Here is a 17,332-nt window from a genome sequence, read left to right on the forward strand (position 1 = left end):
GACAGGATGGCCAGTGCCAAAGTCTTCTAGAATCTGGGCTCCCTCTTGATTCCCTTTAACCCTGTTTCCAAAGCCATGTGGTGTCATGTCTCCCTGTGCATTAGTGACAGTGTGATGGGGCCAGCAAGTCTAGCGGGGTCACTTCTCTGACCCTCAGTCTTCTCTCTTATAAAATGAGGGGCTCTCTCCTCTGCCTGCCCCACAAGGAAGCTGCCAGAACCAAGGCCAGGGGTGGTGGTGCAGGAGTGTGCTGGAGATGTTGTTTCACTGGCCAGGCCACGTAGCTGGGAGTGCCCTGAATGTGTGCCCAGTGGCACTGGAAGGAAGTGTGACCCTTATGATTTAGGGAGCACCTCCTAATTAAGGGATTCATGCATTCACCCCTGCATTCATTCTTCATAAAATGAAACTGCACTTGGTGTTACCCTTGTGCCAGGGTCTGTGCGGATCATGTTGGCCACAAGCATGAAAGAAGGGCTTGGTCCTTGGTCCCCAAGGAGCTTACAGTCTGGTGGGGGAGCAAGGGGAGGGAGTCATCCACCCCACACCAGGGCTAGATGTTGAGGCAGCACTAAGCATGCCCGTGCAGCCCCGAGGAGCCTGGTACTAGGACATAACAGCCAGTCAGACCTCCTGGAGAGGGGGTGCGCACTCTAGCTGGGCATTGCTGGACATTTGGCCTAGGTGAGAACAGGCAATAGGATGCTGTGAGTTCCAGAGAGAGCCGAGGCCCTGTCCTACCCCACTCTTGACCTTCAGATTCCGCTGCTGGGGCCACATGGGTCGGAGAGGCTGATTCATAGCTCTGCATTCACAGGGGGAATCCAGGCTCTGCGGCTCCCCACCTTTCATCCTACTCGGTTCCCTTCTGTGCCCACTCCAGTAACCTCAGAGCCCCGCCCCGGCCCTGTGGTGGGATGCAGCTCATTTCCCTTCTCCCTGCAGCTCCAAAAAGAACATTCCCCTCCCCCTCAGAGCCTCAGGCTCCACTCACACAGTCACCAGCTCTCTGCACTTCTTATGGAGGACCAGGTGGGCATAGGAAGATAGGAGAGTGATGAATGGGACAGAAAATAGGAGAGAAGCCCCCAAAAGACTTATCTCACTATTTATTCTTCCCTGAGCTTTGAGACCGGGGTCTCAGCCTCTCCTGCCTAACTGTTCCAAAGAACATTCCATCCTCCATCCAGGCACCTCCAACATGTTCTACTGGAACACACACTCCCACGCCCCCCCATTGTTAAATGTGGGCACGGGAGGCACCAGAAGGAAAAGGCACTGACCTAGGCCCCCTTCATGACTCTAATAGGGAGTCAAGCACTCCTGCCACCTGCTGGCCTTGCTCGCAATCTGCTAAAGTATGTAGGCAGCCAGCTGCAGTTACAGACCAGGTCAGCTTAGATCTGCAGGGAAAAGAAATGTTTGGAGAAGTGAAAGATTCACCTAGGCCAGAACCCACAAACTCAAGTGCCTCTGGGGAGTGGTTGGGAACCTCTTTCTCAGTCCTGGGACTACAGAGAACTGAGACAGAGCCCCATCTACAGCTAGGAGCAGATCCTGGGCCCAAACAGTGATGTCACAGAAGAATGTGGCCCAAGTCTAAGAGGAAACTAGAAATGCAGACTTTCTGTGACAACTTGGCCGAGTTTTAAATAAATGCTGTGCAGGCCAAGCAAAATACATCTCTGGGTTAGAGTCAGCCCACAGGCCTCTGTTCTAGACAGTGACTTCACACCACACTGCAGAGGCAAGAGCACAGCAGGGGCGTGGGGAGCCTCCAGTGTAGGGGACGCACAGATTGATAAATGAAGGGGTACAGATTACACAGGGTCATTTACGTTACAATTACTGTTTTCCTTCCCCAGAGATGGAAGAGGAAAGCCTCTTTCATCCAGCATTCAGTCAGCGGCCTCTGCCTGGAGACCAAGCCCGACCAGCTGGTGACCAGCAAGTGCCAGGCGGATGCCCCGGCCCAACAGTGGCAGCTGTTGCCCCACACATGACGGTAGCCCCAGGGCCTCCTGTACCTTTTGCATGAGACTTTGGGACCCGAAGGGGTTAGGGTGGGCGAGTGTAAAGCGGGCCCTTTCCATCTCCTCACATTTCTGCCAGAATCATCAGCAAACAGCCCTGCCATGACACGACTCTCCAAAGCTTGCACGGGGAGGGCCTTCCTGGCCTTGCCAGGAACAGGGGGCGCTCAGGGTGCTGGACTGCTGTAGGACGGAGACTGGGAGGTGTCCTGGTCCTTTGTTCCCTCCCGTGGTCCTCCTGGGGGCCCAGGCTGTGGTTTACAATCCTCCCCTTGTTGAATGAGGAGAACAAATACAGAAGCCGACACAGCAGCCTCATTGGGTCACGGGGGCTGAGAGGAGAATGTGGGCGTCGTGGATGGGAAAGCTGAAGGTGAGAGGAGGGGGCAGCCTGCGGCACAGCCAGGAACAGGAAGGAGGTGAGGGGCTCAGCAGCTTGTCCCGGGCAGGCACTGGCTTGGGTATGGAGGGCTGGAATCTGGGAAAAACATGTAGGATTTGCAGGACATGGGCAGAAGAGCTGCAAGACCACCCAAAGTGCAGGTCTCTTCCTGAGGACCCCAGCTCCTCCCACACGTACCAGCCCAGGCCTCTGCCTCCAGCCCTCCACTCTGACCCTACATTCTTAGTCAGAGGCTGTGTGGGCAGCCTTGAGACACACTTAGCTAAACACACCCCGCCTCTGACCATGTTTCAGGCTAAGACTTCTCCCTCAGGCCTTAATGACCAGCTGTGCCCTGCCCCCCTGCCTGGGCCCACCATGAGGACCCCCAAAGAGAGGCAGCCACCAGGTACCACTGAACAGCTCTGATCTCATTCATAGTTTTTGACTCCCGCCTTCTCAAAAGCCTTTGCCCCTGTAAATACAGCATTGTGGCCTTGGGGTACCCTGTAAGAATGGAACCTCATTTCTGGAGCATAAACATTCCTTAAGTCCCTGGGAGATAAGTCATCCAGGCTAAGCCTCATCCTCACCCCTCCCCACTTCAGAAGAGAGGCCCCTAAGGTCAGCTCCCGCAGTGGGCCGGGAGGCGGGCTGCTGGCCCCTGTCTGTGCGGAGAGCGCCTGGGTCCTTCTCATCCTCACCGGCCTCTTCCTTCTACCCCATGGACTTGTCTTGCTGTTTCTGCTGTGCCCCCTTTTCCTCCACCCCCTCTCCCCCCGCCGACTCAGGCAGTATGATCTTGGGTAAAAGAGGTTGATACCAGGACCCTGGAGGCCCCTCCCATAGCTAATGAAATGGGATGGACACAGCTATTCCAGGAATTCCCCTGGCCTTTCTTAGAGACCCACAACCCCCTAGAGAGTTTATGGTTCCCAGGGGGCCTAGGAATCTGCTGAAATTATCCCCCAGATATTGCATGTGTGCTTAGATGCGTTTTCCTGAGGAGAGGGTCTGTGCTTTTCCCCAGCTTCTTACAGAGATCCCTGAGCCCCAAAGGGTCTGAACATTTGCTCTGGGTTGAAGCTACTGTGCCCGTCTCCCTCCCCGATGTGCCTGCGCTGCCACCCTCCTGCTCCTTCTACTTGGTCCTAGGGGTCAGGGGCCAATCGTCCCTAGTTGGCAGCGCCCCCCTGGAGAGCTCTTCAGTGGTGTCCCCTCCTTCCTGGCTCTCACCAGCGTCCTCTCAGCTCCTGAGCTCACCAACCCAGGGCCCTTGGCCACACTTCTCCTGTCCTCTGTTGTCTCATCCACTACCACCTCCGTTTTCGTGTCCACCCAGCAGGCAATGTGGCCTGTTGGGGAGGGGGAGCCTGTACTTCTGTCACTGAATGTAAGAGGACTGCTGCTCAGAGAGACGTGGAGGGGCCTGCCCTCCTCCCCTGAGGTCAGACCAGGCTCGGCACTTGTCCGCCGTCCTTTGTGGGACTCAACCCTATTCTGTTTTTGCTTTTCCTCTTCTTGACCAAAGCATGTGCCACTAGCTGTCCCTGAGGACTTTGTCTTTATGAAAATACACCTGGAATAAAACCACTTCTCACATGTACACATGCACCGTTGTCTTGCTTTCTGACTCCAGAGCCAAGCCCTCAGTGCCATCTTCCCAGGCCTTGTAGCAAAGTCCATGCCTCTGTTCTGTAAAATGGAACTGAAAGTGCTCTGATCTAATTATCTCCAGCACCTGAAAACTTGCTCTTTGGCCTATGTGCCCCTTGGTGCCACAGGGACTCAGAAGGGAGCCAGCGGCTGGCCTTGTTACAGGGCAGGGTCAGGCTAGAACCAGAGACCAGATTCCTGTGACCTCATCACAGGAACCTATATGGGGCTTAGAAAGAGAAGCCAAGGGCTTCTCTCAATGCTTGCCTTTAGCCAACCCTCTGGCCACCAGCCCTGATCCCTCTGGACTGCCCTTCCTCTCCTCTCCCACGCTAGAAGCCAAATAGTGAAAAAGCAGGTGAGTCAAGCCTTCTGAGTAAACAGCAAGACCATTCAGAAGGAATCTTAACAGCCCAGCCTTGCTTGATCTGGTAGCAGATGCTCTGCCTATGTTTCCATGGAAACCAATGGAAAGCCCTCACCATTTCTGTGATCAGAAGCCGAACCTGCCCTGGTAAAAATAAATGCTACTTCAATGTGCACATGAATTGTGGTGGGCAGGCCAGTGTGTGCTAAACCTACCCAGAATGCAGCCACTTCTGGCCACCCCACCTTGTCTCAAGGCTGCTCATCCAGGTTTCCCCAGAACTTCTGACCACCAGAAGGACCCTGAGGACCCTGGGGCAAAGCTCTGGCTGGTGGCTGCAGAGTCCGGCTTCTTCCGGGCTAAGGTGGCAATTTGCTACAGAAGATCCTGGCAGCAGTCTCTGTCCCTGGTCTTCCTCTCAAGGAGCACAGTCCCTGCTGCCACTGTTACAGGGCAAACCCCGATATAAAATGGGGTTGCCTGATTGTGGGTCCTCACCCATGCGCTTAAAGGGGACTTATTAATGTTAAACTGCAGACATACTCAAAAGGTTGATAAAAGGTTTATTTACAAGGGAAGAAGAAATGGGAAATGAATAACTCAGGGAGAAAAAGAGGGAGATAAGTTGGTAAATGCGTCCTACCCGTTCTGCTAACATGGAATCCCAGTGACCTGCCGAGCTGGCAAAAAAACCTAGCTCGCCTCGTGGCCAAGCATGCAACCCCCCACCCCAGGCCACATGACTGGTTAAATACCCAACCCGAAAGCCTAGCTGCTTAACTCTGCCCTCAGGTTCTCGAAACCTCCCTTTGGTGATCATGGGATTTGTAGTTCCCAGTGTCTTGATGGAGTGGGGGTGGAGTCCACAAAGCCTGTATGGAGTTTGCTCAGGACATCTTTTGCCCCTAACACCACCACCTTGTCAGGCCTCCTCCCTGGCCAGGGTGAGCCAGCTTCCCACCTCCCTTCTCTTTTTCCTCCCTTCCTTGCAGGGCTCTGGTGCTGCTTCTCCAGTGTCTACTCTCTTGCTGTTCTGCAAATCTAACTCTCCGGAGTCCCATTTTCTCTCTCACCATCTCCTTTTTTCCTGGGAACTAAGGCTGTTAATCTTTAGCTAATCCCTAGAGGAATCAGCAAAAGCCCTCAGGCTGGCCATTAACAACAGGCCTTATATAACCCAGTAGAAGAAATTCTCCCAGAGCACAGAGGGAAGGTCTCTGCTGGGACCAGCCTCCCGTTTGTCCAGCAGGGAGGACATCCTCCATTCCCTGGCCTCTGAGACTTGGCTGCAGTTTTCACAAAGGCTCCCACTGTTGTAGAGCAACCCCGATACAAAACGGGGTGCCTGACTGTGGGTCCTCACCCGCGCGCTTAAAAGGACTTATCAATGCTCTACTGCAGGCACACGTGAAAGGTTAATAAAAGGTTTATTTACAAGGGAAGGGGAAATGAGGAAATATACAGCTCTGGGAGAAAAGCGGGAGACAAAGTTTTAAATGAGTCCTACCCGATCCGCCGATCTGGAACCCCAAAATGGCGCTCTGAGAGCTGGCCGCCAGCCAGGAGCGGTGAAGCCGGGAGGCGAGCGATCGCAAGCCAGAGAGAGCCCTAGGCCCACGTGTTTGGTTTTTTATATCCAACCTGGCTGCCCAACTCCACCCTCAGGTCCCAGCCACCCTCCCCTTGGTGGTGATGGGATTTGTCTTCCCCAATGTCCTGATGGTTTTAGTCTGGAGTGGGGGTGGAGTCCACAAAGCCTGTATGGGATTAACTCAGGACATCACTTCCCCCTAACACCACCACCTCTCAGTAGTGGTCTCTTTTGCTCTAGAGAGAAATGAGCCCAGCAATGCCACTGTCCCTTGAGGTCTGGCACCCCCAGGCCTGCTGGGAATGTCATGGAGCACTGAGTGGCCTGTGGGCCTCTCCCACCAGGACAGCAGGAAAAGGAAGCCTGAAAGGCAAGGCTGAAGCTGAGAATGGCCACAGCTTCTCTCGCGGCAGTGTTCTCCAAGTCTTTGGTATTTCTGTCCCCTGTCATGGGCTGAGTCAGTTTCTTCCAGGGAGGACGGGACCCAGGCAGCTTCTTTCATTTTATAAGGTTCTCACTGCCAGGCCCTTAGTGAGGACCTGGTGGTAGAGCAAGGAGGGGTGCTGTCCCCTGGCCTGGCAGCCAGGCTGTGTGAGTGACCCTGTACACAGGCTGTGTGAGTGACCCCGTACACATAAGATCAGGTCATCTGAGGACAACCTCCGGCAGGAGTATGGGCTCCAGCCACCTGTGGTTTTGAATAACTTGGCTCCTGGCTCAGTTTTTGTTTCCTCACCCATAAAACAGTCCCTAGCCCTAGAGGGTTTTGTAAGGACTAACTTATTCAATGGTTGCCAAGCATCTGGCCCTTTCCAAATGCTTAGTTAATGTTGTTGTTGCTATTATTAAAAAATATGTTCTACGTACCTACTACATACTGGGCAAACAAGACAGAAATGATCCCTGCCCTTAGGAACTAATGTCAGAGGGGAGGTGGAACAATAAGCAGGCAGCCATAATACAACAGGATAAAAGCTACAGGGGAGGCAGGAGCTACAGGAACAGCAAGAAGGGGCCCCTCACTGTGACCTGGGGACCAGGAAGTCTCAGGAGACGTTGTGTGTGGGTCAATTTGAAAGACATTCTGGGCTGTGTGTGCCTCAGACTGGAGAAAAGGGGGCTGGGTGGGTCCTGGTGAAGTCAACTGGCCTCACTACTCGTAGAAACTCAGCAGACCACTACCTGAGGGGCTGGGCTTTTTATGCCACATTGTGGTTGATGTCAGTTTGGAGAAGTGTTCTGTTCAGAGAACCGGGTCCTTAGGTCACCACTGAGGAAACTTTCAGCAGAGCTCCCCTTCCAGTGGCACTCAGCAAGTTTGCTCACGCGGCAGAGACGTTTACTTATATCCAAAAGGGCAGGTTCATTATATAAGAAAAGGGACAGGATGCCTGCACAGACATAAGCAGGCAGAAAGAGCTGCTTCTGAAAAGAACAGGTTGTTAAAGGTGACACCAGCATGTCACAGTCGGGCAGGCTTGCGGGGAGAGCTGCCTCTGCTGCTTTACAAAGGAAGGAGGTTGGTGAAGAGAAACACCTGCATAGTCACAGCGGGCAGGTGAGCTGCAGAGGGGGGCAGCCTTGTTCTTACATAATCTTCTTTCTGTGGGGAGGGAGTTTTGTCCCTTTAGGGAATTGATAACTGTTGTTAAATTAATTATTTCTAGGGTGTAACTAGGTAGATTTGAAAGAATCAGTAATTTTGACAGTGGCCCTCAATCTCTGTATACCCACCTTCAAGTCTGCACCTCAGGATACCTTTCTATAGCTGTTTTAGCCACTCTGTTAATCATTTCTAGCCCCACAGCAGTTTTTGGTCTTGTGTCGCCTCCATCCTAAATTTCCTACTCTTAGCCTCCATCTGTGGTGTTATGGACCAATCTATAATCGTAGAATTCTAGAAGGAAACTGTGGGTGCCATTTAAACTCACAGGCAGCCCTCAGCATTCTTCTAGAGGCCAATGTCCTTCTTCCCTTGGGGAAGGCCAAGGAAGGGGTGGGGCTAGATGGCCAGAAAATTCCTTGATTTTAAAAAGATTTTAAAAATTTATTTATTTGTGCATACAAGAACTGGGGTACAGGCCAGAGGTGCAGGGGGTGAGAGGATCCACCAGAGACAGAATCGGGAACAGAACAGGCAGAATGACTGAAATACACTGCTGAGGGGAGCAGTGGGCAAGTCAGGAGAGGTCTGCTGCGCCAAGTGGGTAGCTCCCTGGCTGGCCGGGGATTGAACTCATGCTGCAGTGGCTGCGGACAGCTTCATAGGCTGTGTCTTAACCCCTTGCGCCACCAGGGAGGCCCTAAAAAGGATTTTATATACTTATTTTTGAGTATAAGAACTGGGGTATAGGTCAGAGGTGTGGGGGTGGGGAGGCAGTGAGAGGATTCACTGGGGAGCCGAAAGGACTGAAGGACTGAACTGAAATACACTGCAGAGGGGAGCAGAGGGCAAGTCAGGAGAGGTCTGCTTCGCCAAGTGGGTCAGCTCCCTGGCCAGTGATTGAACCCAGGCTGCAGTAGTAATAGCACTGAGCCTTAATCCCCTAGGCCACTAGGGAGACCCACCTTGATACTTATCTGGAGAGAATGAATACAAATGATCTGAACCTGGCTCAGGTTATCTCCGATCCCCTCAGGCCATCTGAAAACCCAGCTGTCTGCCAACAGTTTCAACAAGAAACCAGATAACCTGGGGAATCACGTGGGTATGTCCTGGTTCTGACCCAAACCTGCTGACTCAGAACTTTCATCAGTGTGAAGTGTGGCCCAGGTGCTAGGGATAAAGGATCAGCAACCCTCTGGAGCAGAACTGAAGGTCCCAGGAAGCCTTGCAGAGGAGAGTCAGGGTGGGCCCACGCTCCCAACTGAGTAGGCTGCACCTGACCTCACTGTAAGAACAAGCCACAGCAAAGAAAGGCAACCCCCACAATCCTCAGTAGGCTTCCCCTGGATCTGATGAATGTGGGGACCATATCTAGGAGCCAGAGGCCCCCGACAGAACTTGGCCAAGAGAGCATTGATGGAGATTTACCCCCAGCTAGGAGACCCTATGTGGGACAGTGTTGGGTAAGTGTCAGGCTCTTCTGCCTTCCCGCCATTAGCATTAATGATGGATCCCCATGGTCCTGAATGCATGCCTGATGGCGGGCACCTGGAGTAGGGTGTGGGCATAGGTAGATGGGATTCACCTGGGCTGAGACTGGGCTTTTAAGGGCGGCGACACGGGGATGCCAACAGAAGCCAAGAGAAAAGCCGAGAGAGAAGCAGAGCCATGAGAAGAGCAGAGAGAACGTGAGAGAAGGCCGGAGAGCCCAGAGTGAAGACTTGCTGGGGGCTGGGAGGCCTGTAAGCCTCCCGGCCCCCCAGAGACCCTGCCTGCTGTGTACCTGGTAATCCCAATAAAAGCCTGCAAAAGCCACTGAGGGCTCCAGGACTCCTCCTTTACCCAGTCTGCTGGATCAGAAACCTTGCACTGTGTCCTTCCTGCCCCTACAGGGGGGAACTGTGAAGGTTAAGTCAGGTTGCAATAAGTTGTGGGGGGCGGCAGGTCCATCAGCAGAGCGGCAGTGGGCAGCACTGGGGGCTTTGGTCTGCCTGTGTGTATGTGACTCAGCCCTGAGTTCATGTCCCGCAGCATGAGGTGGAGACTGACCATTTTCATTCTGACACATGCTGAGAAGGGGAGCATGTTGAGTTGCGTGGGTTGCTGCTGAGGGATCAGGCAGACCCTCACTCCTGTGGCATCCTCACCACAAGCATCATCAAGCCCAAGAGGATGTGTCCTTGCAAAGGACACAGAAGGGCCTGAAAGGAGCCTATAAAGCAGTGGTCAAGGCTGTTTGCCATCAGCCAGCCAGGCCAACCTCAGCCTCCACCCTTGGCTCTTCCGCTGGCAATCCAGCCAGGCTGACCCGAGTCCTCTTCCACGAGGGTGCTTCTTTCCTGCCCTTGTTAAGTTTGTGCTCGTGCTATTCCTCTGCCTGTAGGGGAGGACAGAGTCTCCATGGGTGGAATGCTGCCCATTTTCCAGACAAAGGCTGCTTCCAAAGGAAACCATCCTGATCGCCCACCTGTCTGAGAAGCATCTCCCAGCTCATTTTTTTCAGCATTTTGAACGCTCCTTTCCAGACACAGTGGTCACCTCCCTCCTTTTACTGTGATGTGAACATGTCTTCTCTGGTCCTTACTTATTTTATTCCTGTTTGACTGTAGCTCCTTGATAGCAGGCCTGATGTCTGCTTCAGCTCCTACATCGTACAGACAGCACAGAGCCTGCTTCTCGGATTCACTTGTTGGCTTGCCAAATGAATCAATTAAAAGCTTCCAGCTGGGTTTTTTGTTCAGTGATAAAGCTTTTTTTTGCATTTAGGAATTAGTATGTTGCATTCAGAAAGCACTCAATTGGTATTTGCTCATTGTTCCTCTCATTTCTCCTTAAAAGTATGGTATCTTCACAACGCCACCCCTCCTACCCATCAGTCGCCCCTAAGCCCACAACAGCAATGTGTTGGTGATGTTGGGGGTTGCCATGCATCGAGCCTTTCCTGGACACCCAGAATTCAACGCGGCAACCATCTACATTCTCCCATTTAGACCCCAATACCTCCAGGAGGTATGGTATGCCCACTCTGTGGATGAGGGAATGGGGACTCAAATCTGGGGGAAAAATTTGCCCAAAGACAAGTACTGAGGTTTAAATTTTTTTTTTTAAGATTTATTTAATTTAATTAATTAATTTATTTATACAAGCACTGGGTACACTCAGAAGCGCGGGAGGGTGAGAGAATTCACCAGAGCCAGAGCGGGGAGCAGAGCAGGCAGAAGGACCGAAGTACACTGCTGAGGGGAGCAGCGGGCGGCAGGAGAGGTCTGCACACCATGTGGGACCCTCCTCCAGTGGCCGGGGAGCAGCCGGGGATCGAACCAGCGCTGCAGAGATTGCGGCCAGCTTCCCAACCCAGCGCTCAACCGCTGCACCACCGGGAGGCCCAAGTACTGAGGTTTAAATCCAGTCCCACCAAAATGGTGTGGTCTCACAGAGCAGCACAGCAGCACCTGGAAACTTGCTAGAAATGCAAACTCTTGGATGCCACGCTTTCTGGGGGGTGAGGCTTGGTCACCTGAGCATAACAAGGCCCTAGGGGATTGGGATCCACACTCAATTTGAGAAACACTGGTTTGGTGACCGAGATAGGTCTGGTCCCCTAACTGAGCACTACCTGGCACAGGAATCTCAGAGATGTTGCTTTGTGTGGCAGGCCTGGCCTCTGCTAAGCAGGCCACCCCCCAAGGGGCTCTGGGCGGTGATGGATCTCTCTGGGGCAGAAGGTGGGTGGGCACGAGGCTGGGCCAAGGTTTGCTGCTGAGCCAGATGCCACATGCCAACCTTGCTTTGTGTGATTTATGAGTTTCTTCCCCAACACCAGCCACATATGGCTGACTTCATTATAGAAGTGCTTCCACCCCAGAAGATTCATTAATCAAGGAATTGGTGCTGCACCTCCCAGCCCGAAGGCCGGCATACATTTTACCATGAGTTACGTGGCAAAGTCCTTTTTATGGATCATCCGACTGCTGACATTCATAGCTGATGCTGTTGCTTTTCACCAGACACTGAGATCCACACATTTTAAATTATTTTATCCTTACAACAACTCTGTCATGTAGCTGTTTTCAACTTACAGCTAGGAAAGCTAGGAAACAGAAGCCCAGAGTCGTTAATATATACGTGCCCGAAATTACCCAGCTAGTCGGAGGTGGAGTCAGGATTTAAGATCAAGTATAGGGCCCATGCTCTTTACTGCCCTTTTTTGCCTTGAATGTATTCATTTGTATCCTCATGCCAACTCTGAACTTGCTATGACCCCATCTTGCACTCAAAGAAACTAAAGCCCCATGAAAGCTCTTCGTCTCACTCCGGAGCCCAAGGCTTGTCCCCCTATAACGCACATCCTTTCATGCTTGATTCTTGGAAGCCTGTGGGGTAGGGCTAGCTCTATTATCATCTACGGATTTGATACAGGCTTACAGGCCCATACACCTGGAGTCCCAGAGCAGGAAATTGGGAGCAAGAGGACTCAGTAGACCTGAGACCATGGCACAGAGACAGAGGCAACCGATGGTTCTGTCTGGTGCCAGATGCCTTCTCTGGAACAAAGGAGAGTGAGAAACCCAAATGATCTGACCTCTCTACCTTCCCCCAGAAAGCCCCCCTCCCCTCCCACTGGTAAAACAGGCATAACCTACTTCCCAGTGGTGAAATTGGAACCAGGTGGCCTCCCCATCTGTCTCTCCCTCTACCTGCTTTCTCTCTGCATCCTGACTGCGGCTATTGCTTCCAAGTGTCTTCTTGGCACCGAGGTTCTCTGTTCTGCATTATTTCTCCACAGACACTAGTTTTGTGCTTGCTCAGGTAGACTCCCCTTGTGCAGACCTGTCTCTCTGGCTTTGTGCATCTGAGATAGAGACTTGTGCATGCTTTATGGAGCCTGGAGGACCCACCCAGTTTTCACCAGGCACTGGGGTCTTTGCAAGCTCCTCAAGCAGCTGGGCTAATATTTTTGTTTATTATAACTAAATGTGTCTATTCCAGTTATTTCTTGGCTGCTTCACTGTGTCACAGCAGGAGTGGATAGTAAGAGAGAAATCCCAGACATTTATGAATGGAGTCCTCAACTGAAAAATGGGGATCAGGTGGGGGAAGAGCAAATGAGAAAATGTCAGGCCTGGCAAACTGGAAAGCATGTGCAGTGGTCTGAGAATATTAGGGAGTATTTCTCTGACCCTGGGGTAGGTTAAATTTGTTAGACCCCAAAGCTATGGATTTTTCCAGCTGCTAAGGACATTCCCCAGCATTAGGGCAAAGTCTTGTAGCCCAGACATGGGGACCCCAGAGTGAGGGTGAGGGATGTCTAGACATCCACTTAGTTCCTGAGCTGGTAACTGCTGTTCTAGCTATGAAAACTCTTGGTGGCACTTACTTTTGCCTTTGAGAAACAAGGAAAGCAAATTAACAGGGGGTTTGATGTTCCAAGAAGGCTTTGGAAATCTTCTGACTTAGCAGGGAGGCCAGGATGGGAGGCAGGAGGGAAGGTTCTGAGGCAGGAAGAGTGGTTCCATCTGGGATAGATAGCAGAGCTGCCCCTGTCTGCTGAGTCCTCTGCTAGTATGGATCAGGGCTCACTGGGCCTGACCCAGGTGGCAGAGGAGATGGTGACTGTCACAGGCAGGTGCCCTCTCACAGAAGGCCTGAGGGAGGATGACAAAGTCAGTTTGTCAAGACCCAGATATTTGTCAATACCAATGTCAAGCAGCAGTTGGGGGATCCTTTTCCAGCCCAGGGTTCATGCAGGGCAGGAGGAGCAGAGGCTGTGGAGCCAAACCTAGAGCTGAAGCCTGGCTGTTTCTGTCATTAGCTGGCCACCTGGGCAAGGCACTTTACCTTTCTGAACCTCAATCTCCTCCCCCACCCACTTCTCAGTGTAAGGTTTGAAGAAGGTGACATTTGTAAATAGGCTGGAGTGAATAAAGAAAAGGGGACATGGTACCCAAAGGAGGGCCCAGCAGAGCCTGGACAGGGGTGTGATCAGTGTTTGCTAATGACAGATGAATGAGTGTAACTGTGTGAGCAAAGGAGCCCTGGCCCGCGTTCCCAAGACAACATTAGGGGTATGTGTTAAAGATAGCTATATATATTGGGCTTGTTAACTTTGTTTTTTGTTTGTTTTGTTTTAAAGATTTATTTATTTATGCATACAAGATCTGGGATATAGGCCAGAGGTATGGAGGGATAAGAGGATTAACCAGAGACAGAATGGGGAGCATAACAGGCAGATTGACTGAAATACACTGCTGAGGGGAGCAGCGGGCCAGGCAGGAGAGGTCTGCTGTGCCATGTGGGTAGTTCCTTGGCCGGGGCTCGAATTCATGCTGCAGTGGCTGCAGATAGCTTCATAGTGCTGTGTTTTAACCCCTTGCACTACCAGTGAGGCCTCTGGGCGTGTTAACTTTGACAACAGAGTCCCAGCTTGCATGGATTTGAGAAGTGGACAAGCAGATGGAGTACATGGGCTGTGGGAGGCAAGAATGCCAGTGTTGGGGGAACAATATGCCCTGAATGGACTCTACCCCCACCTCCATGCCAGAGATCTCAGGTGCAGAGGACTACTACTCCCATCATGCCACGAATCTGCCATGACTCACCTGACTTCTTGAAGGGGGTATTACTGGGAATTAAGGGTGGAGTTAAGCAGCCATGCTTGGTATAAAAACAAACACATGGGCCTGCAGGGGGCTTGATTTTGTCTGTCTTCAGCGTGCACACAGGATTCCGGCTCAGACAGTGTTACTGGTAAGACATAATGACCAATTAATCCCTCTTTCCCTGTGCTCTCCTTTTCTCACTTCCCTTGTAAATAAACCTTTTACTAACCCTTTTCTGTGTGCCTGCCTTTAGGTCTTGTTCTGAATTTTTAAGCATGCTAGTGAGGACTCACACCCAGGCCATCCCACCTCCCTTTGGGGTAGCCCTGTAACACTGGGAGTATCTATGAGGTGCTCTATATTCATCCCTAGCCACGGGGGTTCCCTGGGTGTCCCTACCTGTCCCTTGACCTTGAATCAAGGTTATAGTGGAATCGCCTGAACATTTCTATACTCCCACTGGATTACAAATTGCATGAAGAAAAGGACTTCCCTGCAGCACCTAGGACAATGCCTAACACATGGTAGGTGCTCAATAAATGTTTATCTAATGAATGAATGAATGAATGATTACAACAAGTTACTGTTCTCCTTCAGTTCTGAGACTCTCTGGACTTGGAAGGCAAGTTTGAGATGCATGTCTGTTCTTAGCGTTCTATTACCTGGTGTTGATTTGGGTTTTCAAAGAATCAGGTGGGTTTTGGCCAGTGGAAATTCTTTTTTATCAGGCACAAGAGACCCAGCCTTTGCAAGTTAATCTCAAATCAGTCCCTGATTAAACAGACAATGAATGTGAAAATAAGGAGATTCATACAATAGAAATGATGCCACAAATACAGATTGGGATGCACCTACTTTGCTGGAAAACTGACTTCCATACTAACGAATTTATTAAAGGCTAAACTAGTGAAAACTGCAGTGTTGGGATGATCTAAAGTTTCAGTGTGAACTGGCAGCAAAGAGAAACTACGAAGGCTTCTCTGTGGCTCAAGCAGGGTCTTATCTAAGCTTTTGCCCAGGGCCATGTCTCAGCTCAAGATAGAGGAGTCCTTAGTTTATTTGCATACAAATTGCAAACATCTACAAAGTCTATGCTCAAGCAGTTTTTAAGTAAAAATGTTTTTGCTTTCCTGAAGGCTGTAATTCCTTGGTTTTTCTCTTCAATATTCTTCTCACTTAGCAGCCGCTCACACTGACCCAGATTTTCCTGGAGTGTGTGGGAGACCAAAAGGAGCCAAGGGGAGCGCAAAGAAGGGAGGTGATTGGGTGACAGAACCCACTCTAAGACACTCAGATCCTGACCCAAGTTTTAAGTATTTGAATTCTCAAGCCATCTCTATGGGGTAGACATTATCTCCTTCTGTGATGAGGAAATCAAGGTTGGGAGACATTGTGTCTCAAGGTCACTCAGTCATTCAAGGTCACACAGAACTTGGCAGGATCTGCATTCCAAGGATGTCTGGCTCCCAGAATTCTTTTTTTTTCTTTTTAAGGTTTTAAAATTTATTTTTGCATACAAAAACTGGGGGTATGGGCCAGAGGTGCAGGGGGTGAGAGGATTCACCAGAGACAGAGTGGGGAGCAGAAGAGGCAGATCTACTGAAATACACTGCGGAGGGAGCAGCAGCGAGACAGGAAAGGTCTGCTGTGCCATGTGGGTCACCTCCCTGGCTGGGGATTGAATTCATGCTACAGTGGCTGTGGATAGCTTCATAGTGCTGATGCTTAACCCCTTGTACCAGGGAGACCCCCAGAATTATACTCAAACTACATCTCTATAAATCACTTGCTCTTTACATCTCTTTAAATATGTAAGATAGTCCTGTTAAAATCATTAACAAAAGGGCCTCCCTGGTGGTACAGCGGTTGAGCGCTGGGTTGCGAAGCTGCCCGCAGCCTCTGCAGCGCCGGTTCGATCCCCAGCTGCTCCCCGGCCACCGGAGGAGGGTCCCACATGGCGTGCAGACCTCTCCTGCCGCCCGCTGCTCCCCTCAGCAGTGTGCTTCAGTCCTTCTGCCTGCTCTGCTCCCCGCTCTGGCTCTGGTGAATTCTCTCACGCTCCCGTGCTTCTGACTGTGCCCAGTGCTTGTATAAATAAATAAATAAATAAAATCTTAAAAAAAAATCATATTAAAAAAAATCATTAACAAAAGTGTAGAGGGTCCACTGACTTCTACCTAAACTGTTTTCAGATCTGTGTGTGCTGGGGAACTTTCTGGGGTTACTATCAGGGGAGAGCCAGCCACGTAATTTGTGTGGTTAACTGCAATATGAAAATATGAATAACCTAATTCGTAAACTGATAAGAATTCGAAAATAATGACAGCAGAGCATTAAAACAAGCACAGGGCCCTTCGAAGCACAGGGCTCTGTACAATGCACAGGTTGCATGCCCATGAAGCCAGCCCAGAGTCGGGACTGGTTGGAGATATGTTTTATCCTGGAGCCTGACTTTGAGTCTGGCCATGATAGACTTTGAAAAAACTGTTGTCTAGATGCGGCAGACCTCTCCTGTCTTACCTGCTGCTCCCCTTAGCAGTGTCTTTGGTCCTTCTGCCCATTTGTTCTGCTCCCCGCTCTGTCTCTGGTGAATTCTCTCACCCTCCTGCACCTCTGACCTGTACCCCAGTTCTTGTATAAATAAATAAATAAATCTTCATAAAAATTAAAAAAACCCGTTGTCTAATTGAATGGATCAATGCAATAAATAGTCAACTACTGCTATATGCCAAGCAGTGTTCCAGGCATAGAGGTAGACCAGTAAGCAATACAATACAACCCCCCTGGCCCCATGGAGCGTATATGCTAAAGGGATAAGAACAAGTAAACTCAAAGATATACAAGTATATTCCAAGATATGAATAGGTATGGGGCAGAAAATAAATGGAGCCAATGTGTTTGAGTTACTAGGAAGGTAAGGACTAACTTAAAATGAGGGAGGAGTTGGCATTTGATGTGAGATCTGGGTGACAAGGAGTCGGAGGATTATCCAAGGGAAGAACATTCCAGGCAGAGGGAGCAATGAGTGAGAGGGCTTGTAGGGAGATACTTGACCTTAAGGAGTGAGTGGCTCATGTTCAGTGAATGCTTTCCCACAG

At 50.9% G+C, this 17,332-nt stretch overlaps 1 protein-coding gene across 1 annotated transcript in view; it reads left to right on the forward strand.

The window, feature by feature from the left end:
• Positions 1 to 2,003, forward strand: part of GALNT16 (polypeptide N-acetylgalactosaminyltransferase 16) — a gene marked incomplete at its 3' end in the record, with an annotated part of 80,797 nt that extends 78,794 nt beyond the window's left edge. The window contains exon 15 of the mRNA XM_084240047.1: positions 1,866 to 2,003. Within this exon, the coding sequence (XP_084096173.1) occupies positions 1,866 to 2,003 (138 nt within the window). The remainder of the gene's footprint in view (positions 1 to 1,865) is intronic.
• Between the last annotated feature and the right edge of the window lie 15,329 nt (positions 2,004 to 17,332).

The sequence above is a fragment of the Talpa europaea genome (genome assembly GCF_964194135.1).
Source record: "Talpa europaea genome assembly, chromosome: 8".
In the NCBI taxonomy this organism is placed as follows: domain Eukaryota; kingdom Metazoa; phylum Chordata; class Mammalia; order Eulipotyphla; family Talpidae; genus Talpa; species Talpa europaea.